At 36.8% G+C, this 18,472-nt stretch overlaps 1 protein-coding gene across 1 annotated transcript in view; it reads right to left on the minus strand.

Annotated features, from left to right (window-relative positions):
- The window catches only part of LOC117217789 (uncharacterized), a 194,191-nt gene that overhangs the window by 121,393 nt on the left and 54,326 nt on the right, over positions 1-18,472 (minus strand). Inside the window, exon 2 of the mRNA XM_033465628.2 lies at positions 15,995-16,421. Coding sequence (XP_033321519.2) covers positions 15,995-16,421 — 427 coding nt within the window. The remainder of the gene's footprint in view (positions 1-15,994; positions 16,422-18,472) is intronic.

Here is an 18,472-nt window from a genome sequence, read left to right on the forward strand (position 1 = left end):
TCAAAGTTTGGCTTGAGAGATCTAAATTAAAATTGTAACTAAAAAAAAAAAGCTGTAATATAAATATAAAATTGTAATAAAAAGAGATCTCAATTTCATATGCATAGAATGCACTTTGTTATATAAAAAAGGAATGTAAGTTCTCTCTCTGTAAGTGAGAAAAATTATTTTTGATTTACTCTTAAATTGGCTTCGATTGCAAATGGTTGATTTTGCTATTAATTGGAGTGAAAAGAAAAAATTGAAAACCCTCGTTTCTTTTTTAAGTTTTTTATCTGAGCCTGTGACGAAAATTTGAAAAATTCGTTGAAGTAAACGTTATTTATTTTGCAATGCACACACACACGCACACACACACACACACACACACACACACACACAGAGTTATTTATTATTATTTATTTTATCTTGTTCATTTGGAGCTCACTTATTAAGTTACATAAATTATAATTACCAGATCGCGAATATTTATGCAAATCCTCATTTCCATGCGTCATTTTACAAAAATTAGCATTACAGAAAAGTTTCCTTTATGAATTAAAAAAATTACTCGTCGTAGAAATAAAATAAAAATTCCATCAAAGCTAATTATGTAATTTTCCTTACATTTTAAAAATTCCCGCATACCGAAAAACCACATAAAAATCTTCGGTGTAATGATATTACAAATAAATTCCAATCGTCAGATTTATTTCTAAATTCGAAACGGCTTATATTATAATAAAATAATATGTATATAAAATTTGTATAAAATTTGTAATAATATTATAAATAATATTATATTATATTATATTATTAATAATATTATTTATATATAATATAAAAATATATAATAATATTATAAATTTTATATAAATTTACCGAAGATTTTTATGTGTTCTTCGGTATGCGGTGATTTTTAAAACGTAAGGAGAATTACATAATTAGCTTTGATGGAATTTTTATTTTATTTCTACAACGAGTAATTTTTTTCATTCATTTTTAATATTCATTTATAATATTATTATAAATTTTAGATTCAATACATTTCAATACTTTTTACATTTCAATACACTTTCCCGACTTTTCCGTTCAGATATAAAATAAAACCTAAATCTATTAGCGCGAACTTCTTTTTACACTCGACTTCTGTTTAGCAAGACCTCGAATTTTTTCGTACGCTCTCCGCAATTCCTTCGCGAGCACTCTATCTATCGTGCTTAATGGTACGAAGCCTGCTGCATCTCGCAGCGAAACTGGAAACAGCGAAAGCAAAAGGTGCAAAGCACCAAAAAGCATTTCAGAATTCTTTCGGTAATGTTCCAGCGCGAAAAGACTGCTCGCGAATTTAAGGGGAACTGCTCGTGTAACGGGTTGGAAAACGTCGAAACTTCTTTGCATGAATCAATGTTAAACAAGATGTTAATGACATCGATACGAAATTCGAAGTGTGAAGAAAGTTATACGGATCGATTTTGTACACCAAGTAGGCATGTTTAAAGATCCTGATTGCAAACGAGGCTATTTTTAATTTGCATCCGCGTCGCGACAATGCTGCTGCGCTCGGTAAAAAGTGCATGCATTGATCGCGAACAAAGACGATTAGCTGCTCCAAGAGGAATCGTTAAGAGAAAGAACTACGCGATTCGATAGTATACGTCGCGTTTCTTTTAGGAAGAAGTTACAGCGTCGCCTGCTGCGAGCGATAAATTGCATAGGCGCGGGACTAGCAAGGGGAAATTCGGAGCAACCCGAAATTTGGCATTTCCGGGAGAAATTACTGTATTTCTTACATTTTTGTGTAAGAAATGTCATTTCCCGAATTTTTCGAATTAACTTTACGGAAAATTGTTTCAGAATGCTTTCTGAACAATTAACGGAGTTGCCTGGACGTGTTCGCATAAGTTTTTCCAAGAAGAAAAGGGAAAAGGGAGAAGGAAAAATGATCGAAATAGGGAAAAGTGTAACGGATCTTCGACGGAATCGTTTTTAGAGTCACGAATTGTTAACGATTATAAAAAAGAAATGAGATCAAGGCTCGAATAATCGTATCTACTCTTCCCAAATTGTCCATTTTTGTGGACAATCCGAGCGTCAATTAGGGAAACATTTAATGTATCATTTATCTTGCGATTTCTTCTCCGATCGAAGACATTTTTGCCACACTTTTCGAATAATGTTACTTAATAATAATAATACTTTTCAGTATAATATAAATACTTAATATTAATATACTTTTAAGTATAATATAAATACTTAATATTAATATACTTTTAAGTATAATATAAATACTTAATATTAATATTATACTTTTAAGCATAATATAAATACTTAATATCAATATCAATATATATACTTTCAAGTATAATATAAATACTTAATATCAATATTATACTTTCAAGTATAATATAAATACTTAATATCAATATTATACTCTTAAGTATAATATAAACACTTAATATTAATATTATACTTTTAAGCATAATATAAATACTTAATATCAATATCAATACTTTCAAGTGTAATATAAATACTTAATATCAACATCAATACTTTCAAGTATAATATAAATACTTAATATCAATATCAATACTTTCAAGTATAATATAAATACTTAATATATATATATATATATATATATATATATTATACTTTTAAGTATAATATAAACACTTAATATTAATGTAATACTTTTAAGTATAATATAAGCACTTAATATTGATATTATACTTTTAAGTGCAATATAAACACTTAATATTAGTATTATACTTTTAAATATAATATAAATACTTAACATTAATACTTTTACTACTACTACTAATGATAACAATGATAATAATAATAATTTCGATCGCAGATTTTCGATCTTTCCACCCGATCTCGCAGCCGCGCATCGTAGACTTGCCATCCAACGCATCGAAATTAATTTCCAAATCGCTAGAACTTTGGTATTTCCGTCGCAATAAAAAGTATAATCGCGCGACACTCTGCTCGACGCGATTAATTACTCGCACGCAGTAAAATCGCGAAGCGTAGCCTCGAGAACGAGGCTCGCGGAAATCCTGAAACGGGATCTCTCGCCGCTCTCGTCCCGTCGGTGCGCGACGCTTTGCTCTCCTTTTAGCTTTTTTGTTTGTTTTTTTTACAATCAACTCGGAGGCTCGTTTTTTCGAACCGATTATAAACGCTTCTAATCGATACGATCTCGCGATGGTTGATCCCCGCGCGACGCGAAGCCGAGCCGAGAGCGGAGCCGCAAGACGAGGTGAGGCGACGAGACGGGACAACAAGCGGTCGAACTTGGATCGACGATGCTCTTGACTCGACCGTTTAATAGCCTCGTTTCACGACCCATTGATTTTCTACGTACCGGCGGCTTTAGTTCCCCTTGTAAACACATTCCGCGCCGGCATATACACGCGCCATTGTGTTCCGGCGCTAGGAAAGATGGGAAAGAGAAACGGCGAGGGCGAGCAGAAGCGAGAAGCCTCGTGTGATTTTCCGCTAATGGGCGACGCGCGATGGAAAAAGCGCGCAGGAAGAAGCGTCGACAAATAGCTTCTGCTTAACCCGGTTACGAGTTCGCGTTTTCATGGGTTCGGTTCTCTTCTTTTTCGGCCCGTTCCCGCGCTTCTCGAGAGATAACAGCGGCGCGCGACACCTGAAGACGCACCTGAAGACACCTTGCTGCCGCAAGAAAAGTCGCGAGTGATATCACGAACCCGAGACATCGCGGTATCTAAAATCATCTGAAAACGCGATTTCATTGCACGCTGAACGGAATCATTTTTGTCGTTTGTATTTAATTTACCTTTACGCGAGTATACGTTAACCCTTTGCGCTCGAAGCCATTATAATACGAAATAATTTCAATCGAAACTTTATTTGGATTTTAATGTAAAATAATTTTTTTCTAACTTACAGTATTTCCATTTCGGATGGCAAAGTGCATTTTATGCGCATGAAATACGCTTTTAATTATTTTTAAAATCTACACTTTGTTAAGATAATACTTTTAAGTATAATATAAATACTTAATATATCAATATTATTCTTTTAAGTATTTATATTATACTTTAAAGCATAATATTGACATTAAGTATTTATATTATGCTTGAAAGTATTGATATTAATTATTTATATTATACTTAAAAGCATAATATTAATATTAAGTGTTTATATTATACTTAAAAGTATAATATTGATATTAAGTATTTATATTATACTTAAAAGTATAATATTGATATTATGTATTTATATTATACTTAAAAGTATAATATTCATATTAAGTATTTATATTATACTTAAAAGTATAATATTGATATTATGTATTTATATTATACTTAAAAGTATATAATATTGATATTATGTATTTATATTATACTTAAAAGTATAATATTCATATTAAGTATTTATATTATACTTAAAAGTATAATATTGATATTATGTATTTATATTATACTTAAAAGTATATAATATTGATATTAAGTATTTATATTATACCTAAAAGTATAACATTGATATTAAGTATTTATATTATACTTAAAAGCATAATATTAATATTATACTTTTAAATATAATATAAATACTTAATATCAATACTTTCAAGTAAAATATTTTTGTCGCTTGTATTTATTTTTCCTTTACGCGAGTACACATTACGCCTTTGCACTCGAAGCCATTTTAATACGAAATAATTTTAATCGAAACTTTATTTGGATTTTAATGTTAAATAATTTTTCTGACTTATAGTATTTCCATTTTGGATGGCAAAGTGCATTATACGCGTATGAAATACGCTTTTAATAATTTTTAAAATCTACACTTTGTTAAGATAAAGGTTATCTTGGAACACGATGTCGCCACTCGATTATTTAACATTTTAGCAAACAAATTTGTTACGACACATTTTTCCATATAATCGAAATTAACGAAGATATTCGAATATGCAGGATAAAAGAAACATATATATATATATATATATATGTTTCTTTTATTATCATTGTTATTATTGTTAGATATTATATTGTTATTCCTCTTTCTCGACTTATTTTTGCATGTAGAATAAAAAAAAGAAAAAGTATTAGAACCATTGTCTAGCAGACTGATCTCTCCATCATCTAAGAACAATTGTTAATTGTCAAAATGTTGTCAAAATGTAAAAACAAAAGTCTTCTAGCTCAGCTGTACTGCACTACAAACTTGAAAATAATAAAAAATGATTGAATGGCGATAAAAGAAATGATTACATTGGGAAAAAACGAATATCGTACATTGGAATGTGCATCGATAGATGAAAATTAATGTTTTTGCAAATGGTCAGTCAGTCGCACGAACCGACGCGACGCGTTAAATACACGCGAGGTATAGCACTATAATTTTAATCGACGTTGGAATCATAGTCATAAAGTTCGGATTAAATCGCATGCGGAACTATCGATTCCAAAGGCCACTGAAAATTCATTTATTTCTACGCTCGATATCGATGTGCACGCTGCACGCTGCAATGGTCGTCGATAAAATTACTTACAATGTATTAGAGGACCGCGTTGAGTGGTTCCATGCGACTAGTTTCAGATTCGTTGACGATTTATGAAAAAGTATAGCCCTAGGATTATGATATCTTAAGGTACGATAATGGACTTTGATTTGAATTTGATCCGAATGGCAAGGTTTCTTTGTAAAAGCCCCGAATCCGGGACGCGACTACTAGATTATACAGGGTGTCCCAAAAATATGAAGATGTAACCTAAGATAAGACAAATATCGGAAACCGAATGAATGACAGCTTGTACGAATTATTACGGGCAAGGAAGAAGTAATCGGATTCAGTTTTTATGTATAAGACATTCCAAAAATGTCTCGCAATCCGGAAACAGGAGTTCCTGAGATCGTTTGAAGTAACTTTTTCCTTAGCGAAAATGCGATCCGCGGCTTCGTTTACGAGTTATCGACGAAAAACGGAGGCGACCAATGAGAGGCGAGTTCGGCTGGCGCGAGGCGGCTCAGCCAACGAGCGCGCGACGCCCAGTTCCGCCGATTGGCTCGGCCGCCTCGCGTCAGCCGATCTCGCCACTCATTGGTCACTGTTTTTCGTCGATAACTCGTAAACGAAGCCGCGAATCGCATTTTCGCTACGGAAAAAGTTACTTCGAATCACCTCGGAAAACCCCCATTTCCAGATCGCGAGACATTTTTGGGACATCCTGTATACATCAAGCGTGGTGTTATATAATATAATAAAAACGGTAAAAGGATTTAAAAGTATCGCTCTAGCATATTTTTCTATCGAAATCACTGAAATAGAAACAAAATCTCTGTGCGACTACTGTTTCATTAACTGTGGTAATTAACACCTCGTTGTCCTTAATGCCTCGCGCGACGATTTCTTTCGGAGCTACGTTGATTAGCACTATTTAATCGCCGATAAATTCCTAGTCGAGACAAATCATTTATATTTATTGAATATCAACCGTTACTTTGAATATCGATCAGAGAAAGGTGGAATTTGATTTCGATTTAATGGACGTTTGTAACATCTATGCTTATCGTTAGTAGATCGCGTTCCAAATCTTTGCGACGAGTTTCACACGATATCGAAACGGGACAATTTTAACCCTGTATAAAAACCCGATATAAAAACTCTGTTATTAAAGGTGAAAAGGTAGAAAACTCGTGAAAACGCTATGAAATGAAACTAATATATTTACTCAAGGACGTCCGATTTGAAATTTTCACTCGAACGTCTAAGGAGACTCAATTATGCCAGTTTCCTCGAATCTGATCGCACAGCTTTCGTTCCGAGAAATACACGATTTCGTTATTTATAACTCGATTGGTTCACGAGATATTCAGTGAAACATGTTTCTCGTGTTGAGGGTGGCTTTTAATCGCATAGCTTTCGTTCCGAGAAATACACGATTTCTTTATTTATAACTCGATTGGTTCACGAAATATTCGGTCAAACATGTTTCTCGTGTTGAGGGTGGCTTTTATTCTGTTAAGATTTGTAAACGATTCCAGAGAAACGTGCAAACGAAATACAGTAATGTCTCTCTAATTGACGCTCGGATTGTCCAAAAAAATGGACAGTTAGGGAAGAGGAGATACGATTATTCGAGCCTTGCAGCTCGTTTCTTATAGTCGTTGACAATTCGTAACTATAAAAACGAACCGCAAGGCTCGAATAATCGTATCCCCTCTTCTCAAATTGTCCACTTTTCTGCAAAATCTTAGCGTCAGTTGGAGAGACATTACTGTATTCCGAGTGCAATTCCCGGAAATTCCTGGAAATTCGATTCGTAAAGATTCTCGAAGGTCCCCGTCAATTTTCAGAATTCCCAGCAGATCGAAATTTCGACCAATTCAGTTTCACAGCCTGCGCCAATGTCGCGGTCATTTTCTCTCGCGGAGCTCGATTCGAAAAATCGAGGATAACGCGATGACGAATTCTCTCGCCGTGGATCCTACGTCGCGCGGTAGCAAGCTCGAAGAAAAACACCGGCGGAAAATTCGAGATCAGCCCTCCGGGCGATTTTGCCGTGGAAAAATTGAATTTCTCGCGTCCGCTCGCCGTTACGTTCGCGATTCGTTAGCTCCGTCGGAGCGACGTACGGACGTCAAAAACGCGCGCGCGAGCTTCTCCTTTTTGTCCGATGTCATATCGCCGCGGCAGCGAGCGGCTCCTGGAAATCGTCGAGTTAAATAACTAATTAACGAGAGATCCGGCGAACTGATTATTCGGCGATATAAATGATATTCGGCGTCGATCGTTCATCGCAGACGGAAATACGATTCCGCGGGCGATTTTCACGATCGCGAAAAATCGCGCGGCCCGCGGAAGTTTATGTCTCGGTTTACGTCTTCGACTCGGTGCGTTTAAATAAAGAAAAGAAGTACGTAACGATCGATCATTCGGCCGATATGAGGCGCTTTTTTACAGTCGGGGAAACCGTCGCTCGTCGTTTAAAGATTTTCGTCGGAGTCAGCGATAACACTGTCAGACAAAATCAAACTTTTTTCCCGGGTTCCTATAGCCACTATGAAATTCTTGTAGAGCTTCACTCCCTGAACAAGAATCCGAAAACCGAATTACTCCATCACCTTCAGTTTTTTAAATAATCGAACTTTTGTAAAAACCCAAAATTTTCGACAAAAATGAGGTATTGCATGAAAAGTATGAACGTTAGAAAGTTCTAATTGGTGTTAAAAGATAGAGGAGAGTTTCCCGAATATAGTGGCATGCAATTTATTAATTGTTTTTGGTCCTAAATAGCAATAAATTGATGTTAAAGTTTAAAAAAGTGTCGACGGGCGCAGGTTCTCCGCAATATTTTTGTATTTTTACGAAAAGTTCTTTGTTCGACACGAAAACTCTACCCATGATCGGATTCTGTAGACATTTCTGAAGAAAAATCGGCCCGATAGAAGTGTCGAAACGATGTACATTTTGAGTAGGTCGAGAAAATGTTCGTCGGCAACACGTACACGATGTTTTGCCGCCATGTGCTTCGCTGCTCGCTTCTCTCTGTCCGACAGGACCGAAGCTACGCGTAATCAACGCCGATGGAGGGATCCAATGGGGCACCCACTTTTCGTAAATATTATTTGAATTTTTTTTAGTACTTCAATGTTCTGTTTTTTTTTTACATATTTCTGTGGATAATAATCACCAAACTGTGATATATTTCATAAAAAAATCACACCAGAAAATTTGAAGTTGGTAACGAAAGTATTCTAACACTAGTATAATTTTGACTTCTACGCCATATAATTAAATAAATATTTAAATATATATTTAACGATATGTTTCAAGAAATTTACTGTTTTGAAAATGACCATTTATTCATGATCGTATTATCGTTATAATTTAAATGATAACTGTATACATGATATACTTGTAATTCGAACAAATTCAGACTAAAATGAATATTTTTTGTTCATTATTTTTCTTTTATTATTTCTCCATTTTTAATTTATGATTCACAGTTTGGTGATTATTATCCATAAAAATATGTAAAAGAAGACAGCACATTTTGATGTACTAAAAAAAATTCAAATAATATTTACGAAAAGTGGGTGCCCCATTGGATCCCTCCATCAGTGTTGATTACGCGTAGCTTCGGCCCTGTCGGACAGAGAGAAGCGAGCAGCGAAGCACATGGCGGCAAAACGTCGTGTACATGTTGCCGACGAACATTTTCTCGACCTACTCAAAATGTACATCATTCCGACACTTCTATCGGGCCGATTTTTCTTCAGAAATGTCTGCAGAATCCGATCATGGGTAGAGTTTTCGTGTCGAACAAAGAACTTTTCGTAAAAATACAAAAATATTGCGGAGAACCTGCGCCCGTCGACACTTTTTTAAACTTTGACATCAATTTATTGCTATGTAGGACCAAAAACAATGAATAAATTGCATGCCACTATATTCGGGAAACTCTCCTCTATCTTTTAAAACCAATTAGAACTTTCTAACGTTCATACTTTTCATGCAATACCTCATTTTTGTCGAAAATTTTGTGTTTTTACAAAAGTTCGATTATTTAAAAAACTGAGGGCGATGGAGCAATTCGGTTTTCAGATTCTTGTTCAGGGAGTGAAGCTCTACAAGAATTTCATAGTGGCTATAGGAACTCAAAGATCGTGTCGGACAGTGTAATTGTCGTCTTCGTCGGCCATTGACGGCTAAATGCTGAAAGCGGAGAATTTCGCCGTACAAAATTCGAGCCAAGATCTTGGAACGTTTTACCGATCTTGGACGCGAGATGCTGCGCCCATTTCTCAGCTGCGAAGGGTGACTTGAATTCCTATAGCTTCCGTTTCGCTCGGCGATTTTTTTTCAGAGTCGCGGAACCGCGCGCGCGGTTTCGCATTCGAAGCTCGCGATATCCGAGAGGTTCGATTTATAGCGAGATTTAATGCGACGTTTTTCTTTATCAGATCGTAAAATCAGCCGGGCAATAAAGTGATCATTAGCCTGCAACTGTCTGTTTTTATGGAAGGTTAAAATTGTCTTCGACGATTTTGCCATTTTTCTTGCGTTACGACGACCGGTTATGACAACCAAAGACGATGATGTCACTTCTCATTGCGAAACTATGAAAATATTCTTCTCGAAAGAACAATAGGAACAACAAAATTTGATTCTTCTGTTAGCAATATTTAGGAACGGAAGATGCGAGAGAAACAAAAATTTTAATATCATGTCAAGGTTAAAAAATTCGAATAATCGTATCTACTCTTCCCAAAATTTTTTCCATTTTTGTTTCAAAGCAGAGCGTCAATTAGGGAGAATTTACTGTATACAGTAATGTCTCACTAATTGACGCTCAGATTGTCTCCCTAACTGACGCACAGATTGTCCACAAAACTGGACAGTTTGGGGAGAGAAGATACGATTGTTCGAGCTCGTTGAGGCTCGCTTTTATAATTGCTGACAATTCGTAAATGTATCAAATGAATCGTAAGGATCGAATAATCGTGTCTCCTCTTCCCAAATTGTTAATTTTTGTGGACAATCTTAGCGTCAATTAGAGAGACATTACTGTATGCCTTCTGAAGGAGAAAATATATAAATATAATAATTTTTTAGTCATGGTCTAGCAAACTAATTCTTCTGTTATCCTAAGGAAAATTTAGGCCACGTGATCCAATTATAACAAACTTATTCTGTTGCAAAAGGTGTACGAATACTTTCTGCACCCAATGTACAGTAATGTCTTCCTAACTGACGCTCAGATTCTGCAGAAAAATGGACGATTTTGGAAGTGGAGATACGATTATTCGAGCCTCCCGATTCGTTTTTATAGTTACGAACTTTCAACAATACTATAAAAAACGAGTTGCAAGGCTCGAAAAATCGTGTCTCTTCTTCCCAAATTCTCCATTTTCTTGCACAATCTGAGCGTCAATTAGGGAGACATTACTGTATCTTGCGATTTCTTTTCCGATCGAAGAAATTTTTATGACACTTTTCAAATCATTATTTGAAAATATAAGTATTTAAGTATAATATAAATGCTCGATATTAATCGTGTCTTCTCTTCCCAAATTCTCCAATTTTCTGCACCATCTGATATTTCCATTCCAAATATTTTCCATTCTATTCGACGACCTTTTGTCATCTTTCTGGCAAATTCACGATTCTACGCTCGTAAAACTGTCCTTAAAAATTGTCCTTATCATTTAAAAAAAAGCTCAATTAAGTGCGATTCGTTATTAAATATCGAGGCTCTCGTTATCATTGAAATTTCCACAAATTATTATCTTGTGAAACTTCAAAAAGTATAATTTTATCGCAAATAAAGTATTAATAGTAGTAAAATAAGAATATTACTTTATTGAAATTTTCTCAAAATATTATTGAAATTTTTACAAAGTTTTATAAACTTCGAAACGAATGCTAAAAAAAAATCACAACCTCAACAAAAGTACAACAACGCAAACATAACGCCTATATCCATTGCCACCGAAATTACTTTCTGGCCAATCCAATAAATCCAAGAGCACGACAGAAACCAAAGGGCACAGCAATCGGTCACCCCGCACCGTAATCAGTTCCGCTATTTCCCATACAAAACGATCCGGCCGGCCGGTCTCCGTTGTCCAACCGCGTTATTATTTCAGTAAACATCGCACATTTCCATATTAACAAGCGTAAGTAAATTTACATGGAAACGTTGCAAACTTTACACGAGATTTCAAATAATTCGCGGCAACGTGTATGAAAGTTGCGCGGGTGAACGCGTCGCGCTGCGCCGCGCCGCGGCCGCCACAATCCGATTAATGGTTAAACAAATATTTGACACCGGCCCGACAGTACGGTGAACAGAATTCTACGTTCCTTTCGACGATTAATCGCGACACGGATTCTCTAACGTTCGCGAGAAAGAACCGGGCGCTGGTTAAACTGCAGATAACCGGCGCGCGTCAGCGCTACGTGACGCAGCTTCATTATTTAAGTAATTACCTTGAAAGTTCCGATTCCGGCTCGTGTTCACGTGTTATCCGATATTTCCGAAGTTACATCGTGCACCGTTGTAATTTCTGCGAAGCACGTGGTAGATTCATTTATTATTTAGAAATTATTCTCTCGAGAGCAGAGCGTACGCGTGCATTAAACAAATTCGTCGCGACGCGCACGGTAATGTCTCTCTAATTGACGCTTATATCGTACACGAAAATGGGCAATTTGGGAAGAGGAGACACGATTAATATCAAGCACTTATATTATACTTAAAAGTATTATTATTATTAAGTGTTATTATTTGAAAAGTGTCGTACAAATTTCCTCGATCGGAGTAGAAATCGCAAGGTACAGTAATATCTCCCTAATTGACGCTCAGATTGTGCAAGAAAATGAACAATTTGGGAAGAAGAGACATGATTTTTCGAGCCTTGCAACTCGTTTTTTATAGTATTGTTGAAAGTTCGTTCGAATAATCGTATCTCCTCTTCCAAAATTGTCCATTTTTCTGCAGAATCTGAGCGTCAGTTAGGGAGACATTACTGTAATTCCGTGTGTCGCGGCCGCGAAGAATTTCCAGATAAACGGGCCGCTAGTATCCCGTACGTATATTTTGAATTGCATCGAAACGTTAACCCTTAAATATCTCAATTTAAGTATACAAATGGACTTAGGCCACTTTCAAAATAAACGGTTCACATAATTTAACCGAATTTCAGAATCTCTGTGTTCATCGATGCCAAGTTTCGTACGATATTCCACAACGTTCGAAAGTTCTCCGCTCTTTCGCAGCGGTGAAAGAGTACTAAACGAAAATCCAAAAACTCGCTGATCGAAGCCACGAGTTCGAGTTACAAGTTTCCAGGACAAGTTAGCCCACTTCCAGAGAAATGTTATCTTAGCTCGAAGTAGTTACACCTTCAACATCGCCGCCATTCATTTCGACAGAACCTTCAATACGTCCCATTTCGAATGTCGTGCCCGTCCGAAGATCCTGCTCCATCCCCCTTGCTTCCTGACAACAGCGGTAAACTTCCTGCATCGGCGCAACGATCCCGTCGACTCTTCGATAAGAGTCTCCATAAATGATATTTGATTTTCGAAAATTGATTTCGCCGAGTTACGAGCAATTAGAACCAACCGTCTTCAGACTCGAAACATTTCGAACAACTTTCAAACTAGAGTAATGTCTCACTAATTGACGCTAGGATTGTCCACGAAAATAGACAGTTAGGGAAGAGGAGATACGATTTTTATTCGAGCCCTGCGATTTGTTTTTACAGTTACGAATCGTCGAGAATTATAAAATCGAGCCGCGACGAGCTCGAATAATCGTATCTCCTCTTCCCAAACTGTCTATTTTTTTTTCTCTGCGCAATCTGAGCGACAGTTAGGGAGACATTACTGTAACTCGTCAAAAAGTTAAATTGGAGTTGCATTCGTTAGGTATTGTATTATTTTCAAAACGATGTTAAAAGTTTCTTCGAGAGTTCAGTAATATCTCTCTAATTGACGCTCGGATTGTCCAACAAAATAGACAGTTAGGGAAGAGGGGATACGATTATTCGAGCCTTTCATCTCATTTTTATAATTGTTGATAATCAGCAACTATAAAAACGAACCGCAAGGCTCGAACAATCGTATCTCCTCTTCCAAAATTGTCCATTTTTTATGCGATCATCGATCTGAGCGTCAGAGAATTATAGTGTGTCTAATATACTAATAGGCAAAATATAATAATTCGCAAAATTCTGAAATAAAAGCAAGAACAAACTTCGAAGGGTTAAACAGGTCCCAATTAAACAACGCAGTAAAGCATCAAAAATCATCCCACGATCGTTTCGCATTATTATTCACGAAACTACCCTAACCGCGATGTTCCAAAGAAAGTTGCGCCCTTAACGTCGAAGCCTCGCAGCTCCGTCAACATCGACGAACAAATTGAAAAGTTTCCGAAAACGAACTTCGGCGAAAGAAAAACTCTCCGGTCGAAAAAAATTCACGCGCTCGTAAGAAAAATTCATGCGTCCCGGAAAGACATGAACCGCGAGCCTAACTTTCCCGTGACAGGATTACGCTCGAAGAAGAAAAAATATGCGACAGGACCGATGCATCAGCCGAATAATCGGTGGAAAACTTTTTATCCAGATTTCCTGAGGGACCCGCGGCAATTTTCGCGACGTTGCACAGTGGGCCGGATCGAAGATTTTAGTGACTTTTTGACAAGAACCTAATTTTCTCATATCGATGTCCAGTCAATTTTTATCGCTTGTTAAATGTCAATTACCCTCGAAAGTGAAAATATTAATAAAAATGATCGTAAGTTGTAACAGATACGACAGTTTAAAGTTGAACATTTTGAACGCTACATTTGACGCCAAAAAATATCCCGACGAATCTAATTAACATTTTCCTTTTCTTTCTTTTTTAACATTAGGAGGCAATATTTCTCGTTAGGAAACGGTAGCTTAAATTAAGATTATCGTATCCTATATATGAAAAATATAATGTTTAATAAAATACAAAAAATGCAAAAATTCTCTACATTTGACAAGTAACATCTTTTGACACTCGAGGAATCACGGTTTTGGACAAACGGTATATTTTCAGGATACTTTCCTCTACATAATTCTGTAAAAGTTACAAACCAGAACGAACCAGATTGAAAATTATTACGTTTCAAAGATATCAACGTTACGTTACTTCGAGGTCAAAGATATCGAAGATAATCTCTCTGTGTTCCAGTCGGTATTACAGAACGCTTCTTCGTCTGTAAATAATCGACAGATATTAAAAATTTTTAATTATTCCATATAACACGAAAAATATAAGTAAACGAAACAAACTTTGTAACATTACAATACTAACGTACCTGGAATTACTAGCGGGTCCTCGTAACCAGTGTGGGTGCAATAAAGTACGCGTCCCAGAAAAAGTTCTCTGTATGCATTTTATGTAGTTGGTAAATTTCAACAGTTAGAAGTTTTGATAAAATGTAGAGTACGTTAATTAATCTTACCATTTTCTTATTGTTTCAATAAATCTGCAGCTTCAGGATTTAATGCATACAGAGACCTTTTTCTGGGACGCGCACTTTATTGCACCCACACTGGTCACGAGGACCCACTAGTAATTCCAGGTACGTTACTATTGCAATGTTATAAATAGTTTGTAACATTATATTTAAACAATTTTTTTTATTCACAAAAACTGTCAATGAAAATTAATTAAAAATTATTGTTTAACGAATGCAAAAAAAGTTTAATTATCTATAGCTGAAAATAACTATTTTTTAAAGAGGAGACGCGATTATTCGAGCTTCGCGGTTTGTTTTTATAGTCACGAATTGTCAACGATTATAAGAACGAGCCGCGAGGCTCGAATAATCGTGTCGCTTCTTCCCAAATTGTCCATTTTTGTGCACAATCTGAGCGTCAGTATGGGAGACATTACTGTATCACGCTTTAAGATGACTTTTATATCAACAAAGTTTAGATTTAAAATATTGTTGAGAATGTAATTGTTGTGCGACTCCCAAGAGTCAATTTCATGTGCATAAAATGCATTTTCTCATATAAAATAGAAAATAGAAAATATAATTAGAAAAATGATTTTATATTTTAGAGTTAAAACAGCTTCGAGTGCAAAGGGTTGATAATAAAAATATGGATAATGGTAATTTTTAGATATTTTTGGTGAAGATTTCAATGAAAGTTAATTAAAAATTATTGCTTCACAAATGCAAGAAATATTTAATTATCTATAGTAGAAAATAGCTATTTTTTAAATATTCTTGGTGAAAATTTCAATGGAAATGAATTAAAAATTATTGTTTAACAAATGCAAGAAATATTTAATTATCTATAGTAGAAAATAGCTACTTTTTGAATATTTTTCGTGAAAATTTCATTGCAATATCTTCGATGGTTCAAAAGTTATAACAGAATGTCACTGAATTTCTGGATCCAGCCTACTGTGCGCTTTGCGATCAGCCGTCGCTCTTAAACTTCGACGATTTGCTTCGCCTCTTCGCTGTCCACTCACCTTTCATCTGAGACTTCGTTATGTTTGGCGATTTACTGGACGAGACAGGCGCAGGTCTTTTCGGCGACACGGGCAGAGAATAGAGGTTGCTGGTCGCCGTGTTGCTGGTGGTCGCGGACGAGGACGCCGGCGAAAACATGGCGGTCGCGGCGGTCGCGCCTCGGCACTGAGCGCTTCGCGATCGCCATTCGCCTAATTGCTGCGAGTGGTCGCCGTCGTCGACGGCGGCGGCGGACGATATCGACGGCTGGAACTCCGCGTGCAGGAATGGCAGCGGGGCCGACGCGACTGTCATCGTCGACGTCGACGTTGTCGAGGCTGTCGTCATCGTCATCGTTATCGTCCCCGTTGACGTCCTCGGTGAACCGCCGCTCGTCCCTTCTTGCTCCTCGGCGTTCCCCGCTGCTGCCCCGCTGCTCTGCCTCGTCTGCGAACATTCCAAACGCACCCCTGTTCACACAATCGTTTCTCTCATCCCCCGTGTAATTGCTAATTTCGTTCGCCGTCGACGCGACGGAACTGGCCGTCGGATTTGGAAAAAAAGATTTCGAACGCGATCTACTAACGATAAGCATAGATGTTACATACGTCTATTAAATCGAAATCAATTGATACAGTAATGTCTCTCTAATTGACGCTCGGATTGTTCAAAAAAAGTAGACAGTTAGGGAAGAGGAGATACGATTGTTCGAGTCTTGCGGTTCGTTCGGATAATCGTATCTCCTCTACCCTAACTGTCTATTTTGTTGGACAATCCGAGCGTCAAGAAACTTTTAACATCGTTTTGAAAATAATACAATACCCAACGAAAGCAACTGCAATTTAACTTTTCGACGAGTTACAGTAATGTCTCCCTAACTGGCGCTCAGATTGTGCACAAAAATGAACAATTTCGGAAGAGGAGATACGATTGTTCGAGCCTTGCGGCTCGTTTTTATAGTTGTTGGCAATCGGTAACTATAACGAGCCAAGAACGTTTCCAAACTGAGCACCAATTAGGGAGAATTTAATGTATACAGTAATGTCTCTCTAACTGACGCTCAGATTGTCCACAAAAATGGACAATTTGGGAAGAGCAGAATACGATTATTCGAGCCTTGCGGTTCGTTTTTATAGTTACGAATTGTCAACGACTATAAAAAACGAGCTGCAAGGCTCGAATAATCGTATCTCCTCTTCCCTAACTGTCCATTTTTTTGGACAAACCGAGCGTCAATTAGAGAAACATTACTGTATTTCGTTTGCACGTTTCTCTGGAATCGTTTACAAATCTTAACAGAATAAAAGCCACCCCCAACACGAGAAACGTGTTTGACCGAATATTTCGTGAACCAATCGAGTTATAAATAACGAAATCGTGTATTTCTCGGAACGAAAGCTGTGCGATCAGATTCGAGGAAACTGGCATAATTGAGTCTCCTTAGACGTTCGAATGAAAATTTCAAATCGGACGTCCTTGAGTAAATATATTAGTTTCATTTCATAGCCTTTTCACGAGTTTTCTACCTTTTCACCTTTCATAACAGAGTTTTTATACGGGGTTATTATACAGTGTTAAAATTGTCCCGTTTCGATATCGTGTGAAACTGGTCGCAAAGATTTGGAACGCGATCTACTAACGATAAGCATAGATGTTACAAACGTCCATTAAATCGGAATCAAATTCCACCTTTCTCTGATCGATATTTAAAGTAACGGTTGATATTCAATAAATATAAATGATTTGTCTCGAGTAGAAATTTATCAGCGACTAAATAGTGCAAATCAACGTAGCTTCGAAAGTGCTTTCGATAGAAAAATATGCTACAGCGACACTTTTAAATCCTTTTACCGTTTTTATTATTTTATATAACACCACGCTTGATGTATACAGGGTGTCCCAAAAATGTCTTGCGATCTGGAAATGGGAGGGTTCCCGAGGTGATTGGAAGTAACTTTTTCCTTAGCGAAAATGCGATTCGCGGCTTCGTTTACGAGTTATCGACGAAAAACAGTGACCAATGAGAGGCGAGGTCGGCTGACGCGAGGCGGCCGAGCCAATCGGTGGAACTGAGCATCGCGCGCTCGTTGGCTGAGCCGTCTCGCGCCAGCCGAGCTCGCCTCTCATTGGTCGCCTCCGTTTTTCGTTGATAACTTGTAAACGAAGCCGCGGATCGCATTTTCGCTAAGGAAAAAGTTACTTCAAACGATCTTAGGATCTTTTATACATAAAAACTGAATCCGATTACTTCTTCCTTGCCCGTAATAATTCGTACAAGCTGTCATTCATTCGGTTTCCGATATTTTTCTTATCTTAGGTTACATCTTCATATTTTTGGGTCACCCTGTATAATCTAGTAGTCGCGTTCCGGATTCGGGGCTTTTACAAAGAAACCTTGCCATTCGGATCAAATTCAAATCAAAGTCCATTATCGTACCTTAAGATATCATAATCCTAGGACTATACTTTTTCATAAATCGTCAACGAATCTGAAACTA

This window comes from Megalopta genalis, unplaced genomic scaffold (genome assembly GCF_051020955.1).
Source record: "Megalopta genalis isolate 19385.01 unplaced genomic scaffold, iyMegGena1_principal scaffold0023, whole genome shotgun sequence".
Classification (NCBI taxonomy): Eukaryota; Metazoa; Arthropoda; class Insecta; order Hymenoptera; family Halictidae; genus Megalopta; species Megalopta genalis.